The sequence below is a fragment of the Macaca nemestrina genome, chromosome 6, assembly GCF_043159975.1.
Source record: "Macaca nemestrina isolate mMacNem1 chromosome 6, mMacNem.hap1, whole genome shotgun sequence".
In the NCBI taxonomy this organism is placed as follows: domain Eukaryota; kingdom Metazoa; phylum Chordata; class Mammalia; order Primates; family Cercopithecidae; genus Macaca; species Macaca nemestrina.
Genome location: NC_092130.1, coordinates 12263461 through 12287826, shown reverse-complemented (window position 1 = coordinate 12287826; position 24366 = coordinate 12263461). Strand labels below are relative to the sequence as shown.

At 44.8% G+C, this 24366-nt stretch overlaps 1 protein-coding gene across 19 annotated transcripts in view; it reads left to right on the top strand.

The window, feature by feature from the left end:
- Positions 1-24366, top strand: part of LOC105480824 (teneurin transmembrane protein 2) — a 3943693-nt gene that overhangs the window by 3831020 nt on the left and 88307 nt on the right. For all 19 annotated transcript variants that reach the window (XM_071097760.1, XM_071097759.1, XM_071097767.1 and 16 more), the window contains one exon: positions 11448-11594. In XM_071097760.1, the coding sequence (XP_070953861.1) occupies positions 11448-11594 (147 nt within the window). The remainder of the gene's footprint in view (positions 1-11447; positions 11595-24366) is intronic.

Genomic DNA, 24366 nt, shown 5'->3' with positions numbered 1-24366 from the left:
CCTCAATAGTGTCACCTCACACACCTCTTGCGTTTTAAGGGGAATTCTATTGATAACTTGTCACATGCATTATGTACAGATCTTACTCATGTAACTCTCAGGAAATTACCTCATGTTTCTCATTTTCATTTAAGTCTTTGGAGGGCACCTTTCTGGGGCTTTGCTGTACTGACTACACTGGTCCTATTTTAAATACTAGCATTCAGTCTCTCCTCATAACCAATTCAAGTGCAAATCAAAGGCTTTCCTAAACCATGCACAGACCTTTCTGCCACCATTGGAGGACACTTTTAATAAACAACAACAATAAAAATAATAATAGGTATCTGTTGTAGAATATTTATTATGTGCCATGCATCATGGATTCTTTCATTTAAACTTCACCAACCCTCTGAGGTAGGTACTTCTATTGCTCTGGTTTTGCAAATGGAGAAACTAAGGAATTGAAAAGTTTATGATTTTTGCCCAAGATCATGCAGCCAAAGGGTGAAGCCAAGGTTTGAACCCGGGCTGCCCAGATTCAGAGCCACTGCCTTCATTATTCCAAGTACTGCCACATGGTGACTGAGGTGACCTGACGCAGTGGTCCCGGGAGACAGCAGAATCTGTTGGAAGCCCTAACATACCAAAACAAGTGACTTGGTATAAAAGTCTGCACCCTCTTTCTTGCCCTTGGGGGTTTCATCTCTGTCCCCACCTCTGCCTCCAGGACAGCCAATGAAAAGAGCCCAGTCCTCACTCCCTGTTTTCAATGATGACCAGTGCTCCCAGGCTGCCTCCTGGGACACAAGATTTTCAGTGCAAAAATTTGGACCATCCAGGGCAAATTGGGATGGTTGGTCACCCTAGTTGAGAACAGGAACTGTAGAGCCATTGGCTGGTGTCAAATCCTGGCTCCACCACGAACCCACCCTGCTACTTTGGCCAAATTACCTAACTTCTCCCTGCCTCCATTTCCTCACCTATAAAGCAGGAATAATAGTAGTACCTACACCATAGGGTGGTTGTGATGATTAAATGAGCTAATGCATGAAGGGGATCTAAAAGTGCCGCATAGAGAAATGTCCCTGTGAGGGTTTGCTATTTTTGTGGCTATTATATAAAAAGCTTTCTAAAATCCAGAATTTCATCCTGGGGCAGATTCTTTGCCTAGCTCTCTTAAGATCTATTAGAAACATTTAGTGATTTCCTTACATTTCCTGAAGTTACACTAAGAGCAACAACAACAACAACAAACTGGCAATTTATGGTTGGCCTGATTTTACACTAGTTAAAAGAGAGCTGTCAACCCTGCAGAAGTAACAAGTCCGTGCCCACAGGCCTCCTTGGTGTTATTTGTATTTTTATGACCCTCCTGTGGCTATAAGGATGCTCAGTGGGTGTAGAAATTGGATGGTTAAAAATAACAAATAAGAAATCAAAGTCGCGCTTTGTCCCTATTTCCATACTGGTAGGTACCACATTCATTATTTGCTGGACAGCTGTGGGAATAAGCTGCACAAGGTACAACAACTTGATTCTCCTCCAAAAACCAAATTAAACCACTGGACTCTCTTATTATTGTTATCCCTGCCTTTGTGTAATGCTTGTCACCCTCCTAAGCTACCAACATGCCTTCTCTTCTACTCACTGGGTGCCCTAGTCTGCCTCTTTCAGTCCAGAGGTATCTGCTTCTTACAAGTTGAAAGGCACAGACCCATATCCACATTCATAAACAACCCCTGTCATCAGCTTGGTTTTGAACCCTGGGCTGCAACCAGCTGCTTCTTTTGCTCAGAGAAGTGTCATCCTTCCAGAGGCTTGGGGTGTGGCCTGTGGGAAGCTTTTCCTTGTACCTGGCTGCTGAATCCAGAACACAGTGAAGCAGCAATGAAACAAAGCACGGTTTGGGTTTTTTTTTTTTTTTTTTTTTTTTTTTTTATGTATTCATTCAACAGATATATTTAATGCTGTAAGGTGAGAATTAGAAAAACAGCCATGAACAACTGAGCCAAAGCCTTTACACTTGAGGGGTTTGGAGGCTTCCAGGAAGGTGGACATTGAACCACTTGCTCTCATCATCCATTGCACATAGGAATCACCTAGGTAGCTTTAAAAAAAGGAAAGAAACTGATGTCTGGGTCGCATCCTCAGAGACTGTGATTTAATTGGGATGCAGTTTAACATTGGAGTTTTTCAAGGCTCCCAGGTGATGTGAAAGTGCGGCCCAGTTAAGACCCATTGCTTTAAACAAAGGGTTCATTAGAATTACGATGAGCGCTACAGAGAAGGGGAGGGTGGTGCTCTAAAAGCACAAGCATGCAGTGGGGCAGGAACCCTGAGCTGGAAGCCACGAAAGCCATTCCTAAACAAAGGCCAGCTGAGCACAAGGTGAATGGCTTTAGCCAAAGTGGGTGCAGGGAGCGTAGTTCAGAGAGACACATCTGGAAAAGTCCACAAGAAGAATCCAGGCTACAGAGAGCAGAGACAGATGTGACATGAGAAGAGAGAAATGGGCAGGGTCAGATAATGCAGGGCCTTTGAGGCACTTTGAGGGGTTTGGGACTTAATCCTAAAGCAGAGGCTTTCACACTGAGCAGGCATCTGGATCCCGAGGGCTTGTTATAAATGCAGACAGCTGGGCCCCATCCCCAGAGGTTCTGATTCAGTAGGTCCAGGATGGAGCTCAAGAATGTGTGTGTCTAACAAGTTCCCAGGAGATGCTGCTGCTGGTCCCAGGACCACACTTTGAGAAGCACTGCTCCAATCCAAAGCAATGGGAGAAACTCCCGGAGGATGTTCAGCGGGGCCATGGCAAGAGTTAGGATGCGTTTTCACAACACGGTGCTATTCACCTCCATAACTCGCAAAGGTAATGTTCCAGGGAGATAAAGGAAAGCACAGGCCGGGCTGGACTCCAGTGCAACTGGGTGATAACAATTCAGTTTGAATTCACTGAGTAACTGACATGGGGTTTCCCTCCCAAGAAGAGCTGTTTTAGTTACTCTTGCCTAAATTCTCCATTTCCTCATTTCCTCACATGATCACCTACTTTAAAAAAAAAGTATTGATAAGAGCTTGAAACATCAGAACACCAAAAAGTAAGATACATCTTCCTTTCTCCTTTTTTTTTTTTTTTTTTTTTTTGAGACAAAGTCTCACTCTTTCGCCCAGGCTAGAGTGAAGTGGTGAGATCTCAACTCACTGCTGCAACCTCCACTCCCCAGGTTCAAGCAATTCTCCTGCCTCAGCCTCCTGAGTAGCTGGGATTATAGGTGCCTGCCACCACGCTCAGCTAATTTTTGTCTTTTTAGTAGAGATGGGGTTTCACCACGTTGGCCATGCTGGTCTCAAACTCCTGACCTCAGGTGATCCACCTGCTTCAGCCTCCCAAAATGCTGGGATTACAGACGTGAGCTACCGCGCCTGGCCCCTTTCTCCTCTTTATTCAAATGTCAAAGGATTGTTTTTACTGTTTTCACAAGTTCATCATTTTTCTGCAGCCAAGGCTGAGCCTACTGCCTTCCTTGTCCTATGCAGACAGAAATGATGCTGATCAGTGAGAATCCAGGTGCATCCAGAAAATGTGCAGCCTAGACAGCTAGAGGCAAATTTATATCACCTCATGGAAGCTCTGCTGTTTCTGCTGCTGTTGGGGTTGTGGGGAGGGATTTCTGCCTTAGGAGCAAAACCCAGGCAATAGACCATGGAAAGGATCACTAGCCTCCCAAAACCCCAGCCCAGCCCAGTGTCCCCCATACTTGCATCTACACAAACCCTTAAAGACATACAGACACCGTTGAAACAGAGAGGAACATTTGTCTCTCTCAATTTGCCACATCTTTTCTAACAAAGCAGAGTCAGCTGTGGACATGCAGGTTCACAGCTGCGTGTTCACGCCAATTTGTGCCTAGAAACAGAGTCTCCACACAGCTCCCTCCCGCACACATGGGTGAGCAAGAGGGACAAGCTCTGCCGTTTTCCAGAGACCAGAGACCAGGGTGATTCTTTGGCAGCCAGTCTTCCAAAATTAGTTGGACATTTTCCCTCAGAGCGCCTTGAAGCATCAGATTAATTGTCTGAGCATTTGCCACTGCTGTTCAGTATAAATGGCTACCTGAATCCCTGGTGATCCCCAATCTCCGACACCTCAGCTATTTTCAACTACAAAGAACTCTGGAATGTAATGGCAGACTCTATTATTAAATAATTTCCAGTGTGTGTGTGCTCTTTAATTCCAACAACGCACAGCTCCAGGAGAAAAAAAAATGGCGATATTTAAAACAGTTGGTGGAGGGGGGTCCCTAATTAAATTAATATTCAAAAGCACAATTCTTCCGAAGAGAAAGGGCCCCCATGTAGTCTACCTTCGTGTCCTCCACACCTCATAATTGCCGTTAGCTTCAGTGGATTTTCTTCTCACTCAGCCAGTCCGATGTGGTATTGCTGGAGTTTTGGCTGGTGGTCATTGGGAGACTAAGGATTTCTTAGGCTGTGACACAATCACACACGGAGGACACTTGATGAACCATTTTTTAACTTGAAAAAGGATAAGTTCTTGTTTTTTTCCCTGATCTCAGAGTGAGGCAAAGAGAAATGACCTCCACTTCAGGCTATGCCCTAAAGGGAAAGCTTACCACTAATTACATTATCTGTCATAACAACTATGTAGACACTGACAATGAGTGCCACTCTCTACTGAGCACTTAGAATGCGCCAAGCTCGGTTGAAATCTTTAGCTTTATCATTCCATTTAATACCTCTGGCATCTGTTTAAAAAAAAAAAATAGCAAGCACAGTCTTGTGACCATCCCTAAATTATTCGATCAGCACATATTTCTTGAATGTCTGTTGTGTGCCAACCATTCTTCTAGACCCTGAGAATATCTCAGTGAACAAAAGAGGCAAAACTTTCTGCCTTTCTGGAAGCTGTATTCTATTGGAAGAGAAAATAAATAAGATTAACTAGTAAAATACACAGTTTTACAAACAGGCTGAGGCTCAGAGAGGTGGATCTACCAGTCCACGCTCACACAGACAGCGAGAGAGACATGCAGATTCCAGTCCCAGAACTCTGACTCCAAACCAGGCTAAGGTTTTCCCCATCATTGAAATTTTAAAAAATAAAAAAATAAAAATAATAAAAATAAAAAGGTTTTCCCCATAGTTGAAATTTAAAAAGAAAAACAAAACAACAACAACAACAAAACACTCTTTTTTTTCACCTCAGTTTAACCTAGGGTGTAGGTGCTTTCCTGATGGTCTCTTGAAGCAAGCAGGGACATCTCACTTCTCTGGCTTTCCCTGTCATCTGTCTGCATTTCCATGCAGCTTGTTTTATGCTTTTACTTGCGTTTCCATCTGGATAGGGTATTGCCCTTTATGCTTTTCTTAGGCATGCTTGATGTTGAATATTAAAATCCTGTTTCTCTCTTCATACTCCTCCTGCAGTATTAGCCACTTATTTCTACCTTTAAATTGCTGCACATGGCAGAACATTTCTTGATGCTTTTTTAGAAAAGCCTTTTATGGTAATTATAGCTTTCTTCAAGTGCATTTATGCTTCCCTTTTTACCATGCTGTAGACATTATTTTGTTCATGCCTAATTTTTGTTAAGGCAAAAAGCCTGCCTACCTGGTAACTGTGTGGACAGACTTTTTTTTTCTAGTGGTTGGAATTTTATGTGTAGAGTCTTGGAAACTCTTTCGTTTCCACTCTGCCAAAGCCATTGGATTCAGCCAGAGTTACTCATTCATCATTTCCCCCAAGTACTTATTAAGTAGTGGCACTCCAAGAGCAAACAATCTAGACATGGTCCCTCCCTGACAGTTTTACACCATAGCAGGAGCGCCTGGGGCAGCTGTTCAGTTCACAAGAGGGGCACCATTCAAAATGTAGGTAATGACAATGAGTACATTTATTATGGCACTTTTCCAGCAGGTGACAGTAAAATGTCTTAAGGGAGGGCTGCTACATGGCCTAGCAAGCATCAAGGAGGTACCAGCCAATTGTGATACAGTGGGGCGGATAGTACCACATAAAGGAAAGGATAAAGATGCCATGACCAGTGCTGCTGGCATGAGCTTGGGAGCTTTGGAAAAGCTTCCAGGAGGAGATGACTTCTGAGTGGGGATTTGAAGGATGTATTGAAGTTAGGGAGGTGAGAAAAGTGAAAAGGAAAGGCCAAGTGGCTTAAGTCTAACCAAAGGCTAAAGGGATATTGAGATAGGCTGATGTGGTAAGAGCCAGTTCATATGAAGTCAGCAAGCCCAGTTAAGGACTTCAGACTTTACCCATGGGTCAATGGAAAGCTACTGAAGTGTTTCCAGCAGTGTCCAGAATGTGAGAGGTGGAGGCAGGGAGACCATTTAGGAGGTTTTGACAAGCATCTGCACCAAAGATGAGGGTGGCTGGGGTTAATGTGGTAGCAGTGGGGGTGGAAGTGGAGCACAGATTCCAAGATATTTAGGAAGAAGGACAGATAGGAGTTCTTGCAGTTTATAGGAAAATTAGGCAGAACTTGGTTGGAATTAGATAGAAGAGACGAGAATGCAGGAGAGGAGGGGAATAATTAAGAATGCCTCCAACGTTTCAGTGGTGGGCAATGGGGTAGATACCTGGATGTGCCATGCACTGCTCAAGGGGTCAGAGTTTGTGGGGAGGAAAGGTAAAGAGTCAGAATTCCTTTGAGTTTGAGATGCTTATGAGTGTATAGGTGGGGAACAGATGGCTATGTTGAGATGCAAGTTGGAGTTCAGGTCTAGAGGTCAGAAGACTGGAATTGAAGATTTAGGGGCCATCAGAATATAAGGGTGTGGGTTGTTTTTGTTGTTGTTGTTTCCTTTTTTTGAGACCAAGTCTCACTCCGTCGCCCAGACTAGAGTGCAATAGCACCGTTTTGACTCATTGCAGCCTCTGCCTTCTGAGTTCAAGTGATTCCCCAGCCTCAGCCTCCTGTGTTGCTGGGATTACAAGCACCTGCCACCACACCCAGCTAATTTTTGTATTTTTAGTAGAGATGGGGTTTCACCATTTTGGCCAGGCTGGTCTCGAACTACGGACCTCAGGTGATCCACCCACCTCGGCCTCCCAAAGTAGGTTTTTTTAAATCCCAAATTTCCACATCACCTCTCTCTATATAGGTTGGAATATGACAGAACTAGTCCATTCATATCACTGGTGTCCTTGAAAATTCTCCGTGGGAAGAGGACTTTTGATCTTAGAGAGGACGTTTCTATTATCTTCTCATGACCCTCAGAAGAGTTTATAGATACAAGGCAGGCAGACAGAAAAGATATAGCACGCACTGATTGTTTTTAATCCATTCGAGCACCTTCTACATGCCTAAAACCAGGCCAAGCTCTGGGATTCAACAGCAACCAACCAAATCTTGGATCTCATGGAGGTTTATGTCTAGGGCTAGGTTTCTCAACCTTAGCACAGTTAACATTTGGGGCTGTATCATTCTTCACTGTGGGACCTGTCCTGTGCATTGTAAGATGTTTAGCAGCATCACTGGCCTCTACCCACGAGATGCCAGTAGCACCCTCCTCAAATTGTGGCAATCAAAAAATGTCTCCAGACTGGGCACGGTGGCTCATGACTGGAGTGCTGTAATCCCAACACTTTGGGAGGCCAAGGCAGGCAGATCACTTGAGGTCAGGAGTTCAAGACCAGCCTGGCCAACATGGTGAAACCCCATCCCTACTAAAAAAAAAAAAAAAAAATATATATATATATATATATATATTCACACACATATATATAGTCGTTGTTTGTGTGTGTGTATATATATATGTATATATACAGAAAAAAAATCAGTTGGATGTGGTGGCATGCACCTGTAGTCCCAGCTACTGAGGAGGCTGAGGCAGGAGAATCATTTGAACCTGAGAGGTGGAGGCTGCAGTGAGCCAAGATTGCACCACTGCACTCCAGCCTGGGCAAAAGGTGAGACTCCATCTCAAAAAATAAAAATAAAAAATAAAAAGTGTCCAGACAATGCCAAATGTTTTCTGGAGAGAAATAGGGGTACAGAATTGCCTTTGTTGAGAACCACTGGTATAGGGTCATGATAGAACCTGCAGTCTCCAGGCAGCCAGCTCTCTCTAGCTCCATAAAAGAGGAACCAAACAGGTATGCTTTGAGGGGCTTTATATTAGTGGTCGTGGAGACAGGCAGTACCAGCCTGAAATCCAGAAGACTTCCTATAGGAGACTTCCTGGATGCCCCAGTATAAGCGTATACTTGGGTGCCGCAGTATAAGCGCAATCCAACTTCAGTTATAGCATCCTCTCCAGAGAAACGCCTCTACCTCATACCTGTTTTGCCCTCCAGACTAATTACTTCCTAGGTTTTGTTTTTCCTTAAGCAGAAGCTGGCTTTGCACTTTGCAAACACAAAGGATCACCTCCTCAGAAGGCCACCGGTAGAATGAACTTGTGCTGGGGTTAGTTAGCTTGGGGTTGCCTAGCAACGCCGTGCACCTACCAGGGCTGTTTTCTTCCTCTTCAAGCTAAAAGCTAAGTCCCGTCCATTAATTCCCAGCTACCCTGAAACTTCTCAGAGATTTGCCAGCTTCCTACTGCTCATGTTTTCATCTTCCTCATGTGATGTGGAGAAAACCTGCTACTGTGGTCTGTTTATTTCTCTTCAGTTGGTCGGCAGGGGAAGGGTGGGGAGGAAGCAAGAGAGAAAGAGAAGGGGTTAAAAAAAAAAAAAAGCCTCATTCAATCTAGAAATATATGTATTTTGGGTGCGTATCTCTGACTGACACGCTAGTGTTTTTTGCAGATTTAAATCTGATGTAGCGGACGTGGGTTTCCTATACAATGAGGCTTCTGTTGACACATTGGACATGAATTTAGTCAGACATGAGACCTCAAAGTAGCTAAATAACAAAGCTCCGCCAAATAGATACCATGCTGAGCAAATGTTGATAGGTCTGTCATTTAGTGTATTTTCTGTGATCCGTTCCCCAAAACTCTACCAGTAGAAATTGTTAAAGCTGAAGGTAGCTGGAGGTTGAAGAAATTCTCTTTTCCTTGAGAATCTGTGAAATGTCCCTTGGGCTTTTCCTACTGAGCTCATTTTGTTCCTGCAGAAATGTTTGTGGCATTTCTCTGCAACTGGGGATGGCTTTCCCTCCACATACCCTCTCACGGTAGGAAGTGAACAGGGGTTTTCCAGGCAGGGCCACAGTCAGGAAAAGCATGGAAATGTGAATCTGGGCTTTGTGAGGAGAGGTGTGTAGACCAAACAAGCTTTCTCCAGGTGTGCCCACACTGGTGATTTACTTGCCTGCTGGACTTAGCGCCAGGCTGTGCAACAAAAGAAAACTGTTTCCCTGGTAAGAGTCTCCTTGTTTGCCCTCTCAAGACAGCTCAGCTTCCCTAGGGAGTGCCCCACATAGGTCTCCTCTGTTGCATGCACTCCTCACCCAGATCCCAATCCAATACCACCTTCTGGAAAGGATGAGAGGCAGCAAACACTGAAGAGTGAAACTCCTCTTCTTAAAGAAGTAAAACTTAATTGCATACCCTTGAGACCTTACTTCTTAGGAAGATGCCTTTAAATTCCCACCACCGGCCAGACACAATGCCTCATGCCTGTAATCCTAGCACTTTGGGAGGCCGAGGCTGCAGGATCATTTGAGGCCAGGAGTTCAAGACTAACCTGGGCAACATAGCAAGATCCCATCTCTACTAAAAATTAAAAAGAAAAAAATTGCTGGGCTTGGTGGCACACACTTGCAGTCCTACCTACTCAGGAGGCTGAGGCAGGAGGATCACTCAAGCCCAGGAGTTCAAAGTGGCGGTGAGCTATGATCATGCCACTGCACTCCAGCCTGAGTGATAGAGTGAGACCCTATCTCAAATTCCCACCAGTGCCATATGCACATACTAGGTTTATCAGCATTCTCATAAGGGGTACTCAAGAGAAAAGAAGGAATATGCTAGGTGAAGGCCTCTGGAACACTGGAGAGAGGAATAGGGGAGATGCATGCTTTTGATTCACAAGATTTGGGCCAGGAAGGTTTCAAATCAATTACTTCCATCATTACAAAGCTTTTTATCCTCCGCCATGGCCCAATCCAGCCTGCACTTTATGTAGTTTAAAAATAGGCGTAGAAAAAGATGGAAACAGAGATGGTGGCAGAGGTAGAGATAGGATTCGAGATAGATATTCGAGGAAATTACTTTCTGGGGAAAATTAAATTAATGGTCATTGGGGTATATTTAAATTAAGTAAGAAAACATATCCCAGTGCACAATTCTGCAAATTTACTAGAAGTCATTGCATTGTACACTTAAACCAGGTGAATTTTATGGTGTATAAATTACGCCCCAATAAAGCTGTGAAAAGAAAGAAAAATGAGAAGATGTCTAGGAATTCTTGCCAGCATGAAGGTTTTGTGAGTGTGGCCACATCCTAGTAGTTCTCTGCTTCTCTCCTACCTGTTATAAAGAGTCACGGAGGCTCTGCTAGTGGGACCTTTCCCCTCTCTCTTTAGTGCACCTCCTTTCTCCACTTTCCTCCCCCAGACTCCCTTTGTCCAAACTCAGATCAGGAGAGTGCTGGCTGCAATTGTTTTGGGTCCTGGAGTAATCAGAAAATTACACAGGCAGCTGATTCTGCACAGGCACGTGAGCGCATGCTCACACACACACACACACACACACACACACACCCCAATAAAGGAAAAGAAATCCACAAAATAAGAACTACTCCTACCCCACCACCCTTCCCGCAAGCACATATATTTTTTTCTTCTATCTTTCCCCGATTCATGGCACCCAGCATCTATACCCTCCACAGCCTTCGAATCCTGCAGTATTTTCAAATCGTGCCATAAATAGGTTGAGTGATAAGCAGCCAACATCTTTAAGTGCCCCTTAAAACTAAGTATTACCTGTACAAGCATATGAAAATAGCTCAGCAGAACCATCCAGTTTTCGGTCATGAGAAGCTCATGATAATCCTATGTAAATATGTATTTAAAACTCTGAAAGATGGCGGGTACTTTGCCTCCATCCTGGGTTGATAGGGAATTTTTTCTCTTCTACGGAAGAGCACTTCTTAAAAAAAGAAAAAAAGAAAGAAAGAAAAGCTTCTTTTCAGTAGCATCGATCCTGAGCTATTGGCTGGAAATCACAGCCTAGCTAGTCTGGTTGTCAGCTCAGCACTGGTTTAGTTGTCTGGGATGTGCATTGAACTCCCCGCTTTGGGAAGGTTGCCTCTGACCTAGGTCAGTTGTCACTGGGGATCCCCTGCATCTGCGACCCCACTCTGTCTTGCTACTGCATGCGTTGCCTGCTCCCTTGACTCTGTGGAAGGCAGGCGCGGGCCCCACTGTGAGGCTGGCCCAGCGGCTGCCCTGCGGCCTTGCTCCCCTCTGCATGGCTCCCCTGCTTCCCCAGCGCAGCCTCACGTCCCTCCTTCTCATCCTCTCCATTTCTCCAACCAGATGGCTGCCCTGACTTGTGCAACGGTAACGGGAGATGCACACTGGGTCAGAACAGCTGGCAGTGTGTCTGCCAGACCGGCTGGAGAGGGCCCGGATGCAACGTTGCCATGGAAACTTCCTGTGCTGATAACAAGGATAATGAGGGAGGTGAGCATGCGTCTTCTCATTCCCAGCCCCTAAGATCAGAGCGTTGTCCATGCTTTTGTCATGAGTCATTTTTCTTCTGAAAGACCTCCCCTGCACTATTGTCAAATGTTGTTGTAACATTTTCTTTGAAGCAAATGCAGCAGAGAACAGGTATCCTTATGGCAGGGGGGATCTCTGGGAGACACCAGCTGGAGGCACTGGGGGTTGATGCTGGCTCAGAATTCCCAAGTGTCCATTGCCACATAAAGGTGGCTGGACCCTGGCACTGCCTTCAGGGTGACCAGTCCTGCCAGACCTTTCAGGGCTGGGGACAACAGTCGGTGACAATGAGGATGACAATCTATGCCTACCACACTAGGCTGTCATAAGCAATGCCTGCTGCCTTCATCCTTATAGCCCTTTGAGATGTCACTTTACAGATGAGGAAACCAAGGCCTGAAGAGTGATTAAGTAACTTTTTCGAGATAATCCAACCACCATTAGTAAAATTGAGACCCAAACCCAACTGAGGCTCCAAAGTGTCTGTTCTAACTAGTTGTCAGCAAACTATGGTCCATGGACCAATCCTGGCCTGTAAGCTAAAAATAGTTTTAACATTTTTAATGGCTGGGGGGAAAAAATCATAAAAAGAACAATATTTGATGGTGTGTAAATTATGTGAATTCAAATTTTGATGTTTATAAATTTTTAAACAGCTTTATTGAGGTATAATCAACATATAAAAGCTGTGTATATGGCCGGGTATGGTGGCGCACGCCTGTAATCCCAGCACTTTGGGAGGCCATCACCACCATCAAGGCCATAAACATGTCCGTCACCTCCCAAAGTTTCTTCCTACTGACTGAACCAAGGGTCGGGCTGCTTGTTTTCAAGGTTCAATAACAAGATGCAGACAAACTGGGGAAGTAACCAGAAATAAACTCTCCCAGGTACAGGGAGAAGGCCAGAGATCATTCACAGGCCAACACAAAATTACAAAGTTTTCCAGTGCATATATACCTTCTAAGCTATGTGTCTATGTGTAAGTGTGCATTCATCTGAAGACACAAGTGATTGATTCCATCTAATCTGTAACTAAGGTTTGGGTCCTGGAGAGCTTCTTCCAGAGCCTCAGTAAATTTGCTTAATCTAGATGGGTCCTGATGCCAGGGGTGATAACCCTTATCTTGTCTCCAGCTAAGGTGTGGAGGTCTGGGGAGTTCCTTTAGACTCCCAGTAAAACTTGTTTAATCCTAAACGGGTCCTGGTACGAGGAATGTAAGAATTCCTTCATTATCTCGTGAAGGTTCAAGGCCCAGGAAAGGCCTAGGCAAGACTCTTGGTGGGCTTTTGTTACATTCCAGCCTTTGTGTAAGGGCGCTGGCTCTTTCCGCCTATAATATTTAACCTAATCATTCATTCAGTGCCAAAACAGTTGTCAGGGAAGCCTGCCTGTTCAGCTGTTGCTGAGACATAGCCTGCCACACTGCTCTCTTTGTGATTATTGTTGTGGGGTGACTTTTTGGTTTTAGAAGTTTATGTGGTAAGAACATTTCAATGTGAGATCTACCCTCTTAGCAAATTTTGAGTATACACTACTTTGTTAGCTATAGACACTATGCTATGTGGTAGATCTCCAGAATGTCTTTATCTTGCATCAGTGACACTTTGTACCCCTTAACCCACACCTCTCCATTTATTGGAATATAACCATGCCCATTTGTTTATGTTTGGTCTAGGGCTGCTTTCACTCTCCATTTCAGAGTGGAGTCACAACAAAAACCACTTGGCCATCAAAGCCTAAAATATTTACTCTCTGGCCCTTTACAGGAATAGTTTTCTGTCCCCAATTCTAAACCTCTGAGCTGAATTTCCCCATGTTACTTCCTGATGGAGTGCTAAGTTTCTGGGGCTAAATGAGGTTGGCTTAGCCTGTGGGCCACCTGATCTCCTAAGAATACTGTGGAATGTTCCCTAGACTTTAGTACAGGTGTGTTATCCACCCCCACCAAAATTACTAACTGGTCAGAATTCACTAGGAGCAGAAGTTGTTTCAGAGTGTAAGAAGATCCATGAGTCCAATCATTTGATTTAACAAAAATGTATTTAGTGCCACCTTGGACCAGCCATTGAAACCTAGGAATATGAATGACCAAGCCAAAGTCAATCACTGCCTTCCTGGTCCCAACAGGTCCTTTCAGTGATGTCCAGAGCAGTGTGCAATCCATCAGGGTGGTGGATGAGAGTATTAGATACTCTATTTTTATTTGTTCTCATCCTCTTAATGGATATTTTGCAGTTTCCATAATTTATGATTGCCATTGTGCCTGTATGTAATTTGTAAATAAACAGATGTACGCACACTGATAGGAATACACAATCAAAACAGTTTACAGACCTGATGTGGTTTACAGAGCTCCCATTCATTCATTTTCTCTCTCCTGAAACAGAGCCAAAAGAGAAAGCACTTTAATTCATTTTTTAACAAGTTAAGGCATAACTACATAATGCATTTTTTTTTTCCAAGTCAGAATCGCACGACTTTTGCTGGTAAGATTCACTGTTTTTCCTTCTGCCTCCCTGGTGATTTCACTGAGCACAGCGGTTGCTTACAGATCAGCTTCTACTTCCAGAAAGGAGATGCTCTCCTGGCTCCCTTCCCTGTTCCTGGTGTCAGCAGCTGAAAGCATAACAAATGGCTGGAATGCTGCACAGAGGGAAGAGAGGAAAGTCTGGGGGACCATCTCCCCAGCATACCCTGCATTACCCACCTCCCTCCCCACCAGCCCTACCCCTGATCCCAGCTCCCACCCGGCCAAAACCAAATTCCTGTAGTGATGGGGCTAAAAGAGGCTCACAGGGTCCCCAGTCCTAAGGGTTGCCCACCAGGCACAATTCAGGATCCCCCCCTGACTGGCAGAGACAAAGCAGTCTAAAGGCAGGGCACAAAAGCAAATGAGGCAGTGATTATGCTAAAGACAATAATGGCCTTGTTATGGGAACTAGAAAAGCAAACCTCCCAAGGAAGTAATTAACCACAAAGAAAAAAAAAAAAAAGAAGAAGGCTGCATGGTGTTTATAAAAAGAAACTCCCAGTTAATTCAGAGTTGCTTATGTCAGGTGAGAAGGGTAGACACCAATTCTGTCTCACCTGGCGTAAGCAATTCACAATTAACTGAGTTCTTTTTTTGGAGGAGATTCCTTGGTGTAGAGTATCCTTTTTATGGTTAATGACTTCCCTAGGAGGTGTGCTAAGCACTTTGCTGTTTATTGATAAATATTAAGGTTGCTCCTCATCAACTCCAGATTCAATCCTGCAGCACACTAATTATATCACTCTTTTTGTTTGGTTGGGGTGGGGGTGGGAGTTCTGCCCTAGTCTCTGTCCTGCTTTGTGAGTTTTCAAGAAGGGCTATATGAGTTTATAAACCTGGCAATGGGTCAGAGGCACCCGGGAAGAACATGAATGCAGACCCGGGGAGCAGCTGCAATGAACACATTGTTATAAATTTCGTGAATGGGCAAAATAATACAGCAATCTACCAAAGTGGACTGGAAAAGGCAAATCACTTTTCCATCTAGAAACATTCGAAAAAAAATCTGAAGGGATATATATTTTTTTATTTTAAACTGCGATGGATATAGATACAAATACAGATAGAGATATCTGAAAACTAACAGTCTTTTTTCAACCTAGGTTCCTCTATGAGAGAATTAAGCCCTAATACTTTATGGACACTAGTAGTTCTGAAACTTCAGCATGTGGCAAAACCACCTTGATTCAACACAGAGTGCTAAGCCCTATCCCTAGAGCTCCTGATTCTCTAAGTCTGGGGAGGGCGGTGCAAGACTTTGAATTTCTAGTAAATATCCCAGCAGTGCTGACACAGGGGACGCTGATGCAGGTCCTCCTTGAGAACCACTGTCCTAAGCCATCCGATCTATGCAATGAATTAACTTCTCTCCTGTGCATCTAGAATGGTACTGGATAAAGTACCTCCTTTGGAAGAACTGAGAAAACTTTCACTCATATATGCTCTGTAGTTAGCAGTGTTGAGATGAAAATCCCTGTTGGAGAAGGCTGCCTTAGAATATCCCCGCCAAAACAGTTTATGCCGATTCCCTGCCTTCTCATCCCCTTGGCTTTCAAAGTCTCCAAACACCCCTAGTCATGTGACCGCCGCTCATGTAACCTCAGGAAGCAATGGCTGATTCTGAAGGGACAAGCCTTACTTGCCCATGGCCACTAAAAAGAAGTGGAAATGGTTCAGACAGACATGGCAGCCAGCAGACTGTCTTTTTAGTAGTAAGAGATCTTCACTTGAACTGCTCACCCCAATTTGAAAAAGAAGAGACTCAAAGAAATATTTTTGCTTACAGAAGACAAATACCAGCTCATTAAAGTCTGAGAATACACACAACATGTGCACCAAGTGACAGGCGGATAATATTTAATTATCACCACCAAGACAGAGGTGCGAGATTTAGTTCATCACAGCCAGGGGTAGGAGAGAGGGTGTAGAGTTCCTCTAAAAGTGGGAACCGCAAGGTGAGGAGGCGTTGTTAGACCGTCTGACCTGGTGAGACATTCCTTACTCCTTCTCCACTCCCCTTTATCACCCTGAACTTAGAGTCAGGAGCCCTAGCCCTCCCATCATTTCAAGCTGGCATAGGAGTGAGTCTGAAGCTCCTGTGGAATCCTATGAGATGCTTTCTCCCATCTGTGGGCAGCAGTGACAGTGGAGACCAAGGGAGGCGATGTCATAACCACATCACCTGGACATAGGGGTAGGAGGAAGCCCTTTTTAGGCTGAGCTCGTCCTCAGTCACCCCGCATCACTTTCTTCCTTACTAAACTAGGAGAGATGTCTTTTTCCTCCCGTTCTGTTTCAACACAGCATTGAAAGATGTTTTGCACCTTCTCTTTCACGTCCCTGGTTTCTGAACAGGTGACACTGTATCATCATAATTGATTGAGAGCTTGGGCTTCAGAGTCAGCCTTTGTATCCCAGCTCTGCAAGTCACTTTGCTTCTCAAAGTCTCAATCTTCTTATCTGCAAAATAGGCATGGCAATGCCAATGCCACTAGCTGGTGTGAAGTTTAAGTGAGAAAATGCATGTGATATATTTTACAAGACACCTGGCTCATAGATGCCCTCACATATTGGCTGCTGCTAGCATTGACATTATTAATATTAATGTTATTTTCTAGAAAGGAGACCGAATTCATATAGATGGAATCCAACCAATAATTTTTCCAGTGTACACAACCACAAAGAGTCTAACTTTGTGCTTATTGAACTTCAGTGCTGCGTGACTGTGTGGAGGGCTTGTTTAAAAGTCAGATTTCTAAGTCCCTACCTTAGAGGTTCTGATTTATTAGTCAGATATAGGATCCAAGAATCTGCACTTCTACCAAGCAACCCAGAGTGTCTGATATAAGTGTGTTTGCTCTGCAGGTGACATTTTGAGATAAACTTTTTAAAATAATGGCTTTTCCTGGGTGGGCTGACCCAGCCTAATGTCACAGTGCTTACACCCCAAACCCTTTGCCCTAGAATCCCCAAAACACAGGAGTGCAGTGAGGAGAGGGGAATTTTATTTCAGGAAGAAATAAGTAGCTGAAAAGACATGAAGTCTGGGCATGGTGGCTCACGCCCATAATCCTAACACTTTGGGAGACCAAGGTGAGTGGATCACTTGAGCTCAAGAGTTCAAGACCAGCCTTGGCAACATGGTAAAACTCCATCTCTACAAAAAATACAGAAATTAACCAGGCAGGCATCCTGGCATGTGCCTGTAGTTCCAGCTACTCAGGAGGCCGAGGTAGAAGGATTGCTTGCTCAGGAAGTTGAGGCTGCAGTGAGCCGTGATTACGCTATTGCACTCCAGCCTGGGTGACAGTGTGAGACCCTGTCTCAAAAAAAAAAAGACATGAAGATATTTTTCCATTTAGGTCCTTAGTGAATGACTTCAGTATGATTTAGAAGTTCTCCATTCTTGGGTGGAGAGTTGGCTAATGTTTGTTTCAACGTTTAAAAACCTTTAACTCTCTGTCATTGGGGTACGAATTCATCCATCCACTCATCCATCCATCCATCCATCCATTCATTAGCTTATTCATTTATGGCTTAACAAACATTTGTTGAGGGTTTACTAAATGTTAGACCCTGAAAATAAGCCTTTAGAATACTAAAGCAAACATGACACATGTCCACAAAGAGCTCACTATCCATCTACAAAGGTGGATAAACACATTGTTATTATTATTATTACAGTCCAGCATGTGAGAGGTGACAGGGATGGACCATCTTATTAGATGGCAGTAGTTCAGTGGGAGCATAGCAAAGGGACTGTCACATGAATGGGTGTCAGGAGCATGACATGAGAGAATGCCCAGCCCAGTGTTAAGGCCAGGCTCTTCAGCTCGTTCCCATGGAGTGTCCTCAAAGCCACAGATCTGTGTATCAGTAACCCCTGGTAGAGGCTCTTCAGACCACTAGCAGTTTCTGTAGTTCCCTCTGTAAATGAAGGACTCCACACTGGCTTCTCCGCAGAGCAGTATTTCCCACCCTACCTCCATCTGCAAGGCTTGGTTCCTTGCTTCACTCCAAAAGAGGCTGCCTTGGGTTAAGAGACGTGGATGCTGGCCTGAGCTCCGGGCATGCCATCCAAGGCACTCCAGCCAGGTCTAAATGAGGAGAAATAACACTGGAGTCTGTCCAAAGCACTTGGAACAGACAAAACACACCCCTCGCCCACTGCCTCATTCCGGTCCCTCCCCATCCCATAACCATCCAAATTGGTTTGACACGATTCAGGAATGCTCTTCCAGCATTTATCTCACTTGTTAATTAATAACTCACCTTGTCTGTGCATTTAGCAGAGCCAAGCTTGGGACTTCAGGGACTCCAAAAGGGTTCTGGTTCCCAGGCCCAAATAGTCCAGTTTCTTCCTCCAGTGAGAGACAAAGCTTGGTGAACCCATTGTAAATGCCTTGATTAATATATCCCAATCATGTTGATGGATTGGTTGGGTGGGGAACAGCTTAAAAGTACAACATTGTGCTATTAATTGGGTTGGATGAGGATTGCCTTTGCAGTCCAAAGACCTTGTGGCAAATGTAGCTGGGCCATAAACAGAGTCCCTGATTAGCTCCCAGAGAGAAAAGCAATGTATCTAATGCTTAGGAGGAAAACTTGGCCTTGAGGACACTGCCAGCTGGCCAGATGCTGGGTCTCTCTTCTTTAGGAGGGAAGTAGAATTAGCCTCAACTGAGATCCTCAGGGAACACATAGCAACAGGGATCTGAAATTATTCTGGCTCTTCCAGTTGAAATAAGATCTTTGACTTCCTGGGCATATTTGACTAGAGAATCTTCTGTTTAGAAAACTGTAAGGTAGAGGTTCAGTTTTCTTTTATTCTACTGAGGTTTAGAAAAAAGATAGAACCAACTGGGCACGGTGGCTCATACCTGTAATCCCAACACTTTGGGAGACCAAGGAGGGTGGATCACTTGAGGTCAGGAGTTTAAGACCAGCCTGACCAATATGACGAAACCCTGTCTCTACTAAAAATACAAAAATTAGCCGGACATAGTGGCTCACACCTGTAGTCCCAGCTACTCATGAGGCTGAGGCATGAGAATCTCTTGAACCCAGGAGGCAGAGGCTGCAGTGAGGCAAGATCATACCACTGCAGCACTCCAGGCTGAGTGACAGAGCAAGATTCTGTCTCAAAAAGAAAAGAAAGAAAGAAAGATAGAACCTATTCTCTTGCATATAAAAATTATAATCAGTAAGATTTTTGAGAGCTTACATATGCCAAGCGCGGTGCTGAGCTTGCCCTGCACCTGGGTTACAGGAACAGCCTCGCAAGTGGTCTCCCTGCTACTCCTTTTGCTGTCTGCTCTCTGTTCCTCCACACAGCATCCAGAGGGACTGTTTTGGTATGTTGATGCAAAAGTTATTGCAGTTTTGACCACTGAAAGCAATTAATTTTGCACCAACCTAATACACTGTAAATCTCATCATTCCATGTTCTCAAAGGGTTTCTCATGAAGTTAGAATCAAAATCAGATGGTTTTTTTTCACCTTGGCTTAGAGGGCCCTCTGTGTGTCCCCTGCCTTGTCTCTGACCTGTCCTGCCACATCCCCTCCGGAAGCTCAGCCTCATCCACTCTGGCTGGTGTTCAGACCACACAAGTGCAAAGATTAGTTCCACCCGAGAGTCTTTGCTAGTGCAAGGTGGAAATGCCCAATCCAGGCACACTGTGTCACTGGCTCATTGTAGTCATTCAGTTCTCAGCTCAAATGCCTGAGAAGGACTTACTATGAAGTCTTCCTCTGTCTCTCTCCCATCAACCATTAGTGTTTCCTTTATGGAAATACCACACTCCTAAATTTTCTCGAACTATTATTCTTGTAGGTTCTCTGTTTCTTCACACTAGACTATAAGTTCAATGAGTCTATTTCATCATATTATTTCCATTATACAGATAAGGATACAAAGGCTCAAGAAGTTAAGACTCAGAATAGGCTTTTCAGCTAACCACCATGATATATGGCTTTTCTCCTTTAAAGCCATTGGCTCGTTTTTTCTAAAACACTCAAAAACTTTGGACGGTGTTTCTGAAGAAGATTCAAACAAGTACAGAATGTGTGTTGCTGCAAAGAAGCCTTAGAAAAAATCACCTCAAAGACAAAACTTTTCCATTGAAAACCTTTTCCTGGTACGTGTAATTGACCATTGAATTAGTTTTTTTGTTTGTTTTTGTTTTTTTTTAAAAAAAGGTATTTAAAGTTTATAATTTACCCAACACAGCACTTTCAGGCTTTTTTAATCAAGTCTTTATTAGTTTAAATGGTTATTAAGTGTCTCTGAAGGGATTATGTTTTTTTCCCCCGATTAGATGACAAATCAAATATTCATTATGAAATTGTGATGAAAATGCATAATCTGAAAAAAAATTTTAATCATGCAAATCACTATGGACTTATTTTAGGGAATTAAAGGATGAAAACGCAGATTTCACTGGTGGCAAGGAGGTAATGTTGATATCGTTATGTTGGCTTCCTGTATTTGTGCCTTGGCCAGAGTCTTGCCCTAGATGGTGGCAGGCACACCCCTGCCATCCCCTGGTCTCTGTGACCAGCATTGGAATAAAGAGGCAAGGTCCTCGTGCCATCACTAGTTCTCTTGCTCCCACAGTCTTCCTCCCAGTCCAAACTGGTGGTTCCCTACTGTGGCAACTCGCTTACCCAGGAACTTCTGGCAGTGACTGGAAGCATTCATGAGTCATGGCGGCGGGGAGGTGGGGAGGTGCTACTGGCATCCAGCGGGTAGAGGCCAGGGTTGCTGCTAAATGCCCTACACACATAGGAAAGCCCCAAATCAAAGAATGATCTGACCCAAAATGTCAATAACGCCAAGGCTTGAGAAATCCGATATAGACATTTAATGTCCCAGGAACATATCTGTCTGAGGGACCAGATGGTCCCAAAACAGGCAGTGTCCATGGGCCTGATTTGAAAGGACGTGATGTCCAAAACCCTAAGGCATTGAGCCCTTACCAAGGGCCAGGCCCATGCTAAAACTTCACCCACATTGCCTAAATAAATCATAATCCCCACAAGAGCCCTAAGAATCTCTCATTATCCTTTACATAGAAGCAGAAACTAAGAGCCAGAGAGGTGAAGTGGCTTGTCCAAGCTCCCAAAGCAAAAACATAGCCAAGGCAGGATTCAGAACCTGGGTCAAGAGCCCTCCTCTGGGCGCCTCACAGCACCTGAGTGTTTGTTGTGTTTGGGCTCAGAGCAAGGCAGAGCATAAGGGCTTGAACAACCTCCGCCCTGCAGAAACACGAATTCTGCAGCATGCTTAAAAATACCGTCGACGTTAGCTTTTCCCTCCAGTTTTGGATTTGGAACGCATTTTTGCCACAAAGTGCTTAGGCACTGAAATGCCAGGGGGTAAGCAGGGGAGAGTTGAGCAGTTGAACTTTAAATAGCAAGGTGTTAGCAAGCAGCACAGCAAGAGCAGCTGCCCAAGGCCTGTGCTCTTTTCTTTGACTTTCTATCTTCTCAGCCAAGAGCTCTGGGGGACTGGAGAGGGGCCAGAACTCTGTGGCCAAGTGCAAATCCAGAGAAAACTGCAAGGTGTTCCCCAAACTGCTGCGCCTAATGCTTCTCTTCCTCCCCACTCACAACCAAGACCTAACCTTTCCACGGTGATTCTCCTCCTCTGCCTGTCCTCAGGGTATGTCATCATGGAGCTCTCCCCATCCCCTTCAGTTTCCTGGAACTCCATGGCCACGTGCACTGAGGCACACTACCTCTTTCATTTATGAGAATCACAGGATGATTTCATTTGTGGTAGTCTGGAAATGTCAGATGCGAAAAGGCTAAAATATAGAGTCCCCAGCAGCTGCAAAGCCCAGGGAGGGAAAGTCACTTACTCAAGGCCAAGGAGCAGGTAGGGCAGACCTGAGACTGGAGTCCTGGTTTCCTGGCTCAAAATCCAGTGTGCTTTTCTCAATGCTATGTCACCACCAGAAGGACCCAGTGACCCTCAGGAGAATGGGTGCCTGCCACTACTGGTTGGAGCCAAGATCTGTCTCAGACCTGGGACCTAGATTAGAATGAGTGGAGGTGCCTAGGGCACCTCACAGTGAGTGCCACCTTCACTTTTGCCCCCTCAGCCCTTCATTCACCTCTTCCTAGTTGCAACCCTGCTCAGACCTCTTGTCATTGATGGCAATGACAGAAAACACCCTCTCCCACACAAGCCACACTCCTGGACAGACCCCTCACCACCAAAATCATTTATTCATTCAACAAACATATACCAAGCCCCCACTCTGTGGCTGGGCATGTGAACGAGAAAGACTCAAACTCTGCCCATAAAGAATCCTCCGTCTGGTGGAAAGTAAAATACATACAAAAGCTGTCACTGCAGAGCCATGTATTAAGGGTCCATAATAGAAGCAAGGCCAAGAGACCATGGCCGCTCACAAGAGAGGCACTGAAGGCTTCCAAAATAGGTACAGCTTGAATATTAAAAGATATAAAGGAATTAGGCAAGGAAGGAGGGAAACGCATTGTGAATGAAGGAAATGGCAAATGCACGGAGGCAAAAAACAGCAATGCCTGTGTGGGGCCTCTGAGAAGCCTGGTACCTTGCAGCCTAGTCCACGTGGAGAATGGAGGAGGATGAGGCTAGAATGGGGTTTGCATGCAGTGCTGGGCAGAGCACAACACAGTCAACATATTTGTTTGTGCCTCCCACCACATAGCATCTCAGTCTTCAAAATTGCAACCATGCCTGCCCTCAGACAGAAGGCTGATGTATCTGCTTGAGTTATTATAAACACACACACCACAGCTGAGAAGCAGGCGTGGTCTTTTGTTATATTCCCTCCATTGCACTTAGGCATTCTTTCTCCCAGGGAGAGGAGACAGCCTGGCAGGGTAGTCAAGAGGCTTTGGGATCTGAGCTTCAGGTCATGTCCCAGCTCCTCCACTTCCTCAAGATATGAGCTTAAGCTTAAGCTTTGTCCTCTGTAAAGCAGAGCTAGGGCTAACTTCTACCTCATAGGATGCTGTGAGGCTGAGATGAGTTAATGCATGCAGAACAGTCAGCACAATGGTTCGTATACATCTTATACGTCAGTGAGCATCAGAATCACCTGGAAGGCTTCATGCACAGATGGCTGGGCCCCACCCTCAGAGTTTCAGATTCAGTAGGTCTGGCAGGAAGCCCAAGAATGTGCATTTCTCACAAGTGTCCAGATGATGCTGACGCGTTGAGAACCACTGACTTAGCGTAATGCATACCTTTTGAAGGGAAGCTCAAGTGCTGGCAGAGGGATTCCTCCGAGCGCGCCAGCCCTGGGCCAGCTGATGAGGAGAGACAGGCCAAACAGCTCTGCATCCTGAGGCAAGTGGCCACTTGATTAGCATATGGACCTTGGGTACATTCCTAGGTTCACTGAGGTCCTTTTCACAGAAGCTTGTCATCCAGAGAGGAGTCAAGGCTCCAACTTCCCAGGATTCATCCTCCTCCTTCAAGACTATTGGAATAAAAGAAGAATGTGGAAGGAGTTTGCTGGGAGAGGGCAGTGATAGCTGGCCCTGGTTCATTGCCTTTTATGACATTCTGCTGCTTCTGCCATACCCCCTGCCCCACTTAGGACAGGTGATGCTGTGCCATTTACTGCTGGGGTCCACAGACTTTGGAATCAGACAGACCTAGCTGTACATTCTGACTCAGGTTCTTACTAGCTGTGCTTCCTTGAGCAAAGGATCTAACCTCTCTGAGACTCAGTTCTCTCATCTAAACTGGAAACAATGATATCAACCTCATTGGCCTGTTGTAAGGTTTGACTAAAAAGTTTATACAGAGCAACTTAATGCCCCTTTATTTAAATGGCTGCTCTGAGTGTTTGCATCTCCCCGTATGATGTGAGTTCAGAGATTCTAAAAACACACACTGCCTCCCCATCAAAAACTCACCATTTCAAATAATGCATACATTTCAAAATCAGGAGCCCATCTTTTGGTCCCTGTTATAATACATTTCCCTCAATTTCATCCCCACTGGCTCTGGAATGAGTGCTGTCTTCCCTCAGAGATCATGAACCGGTGACCCCCAAGCTGGGTGGGTCACTGCCATGTTCCGTTTAGCCACACAGGCTTACAAAAATTTTTGCATTCATTGCTGACTTTTAGAGGATTTCATTTAACTAACAAAGAAACTGAGGGCCTAGAGGTTAACTTGCCCAGAGTCAAACAGT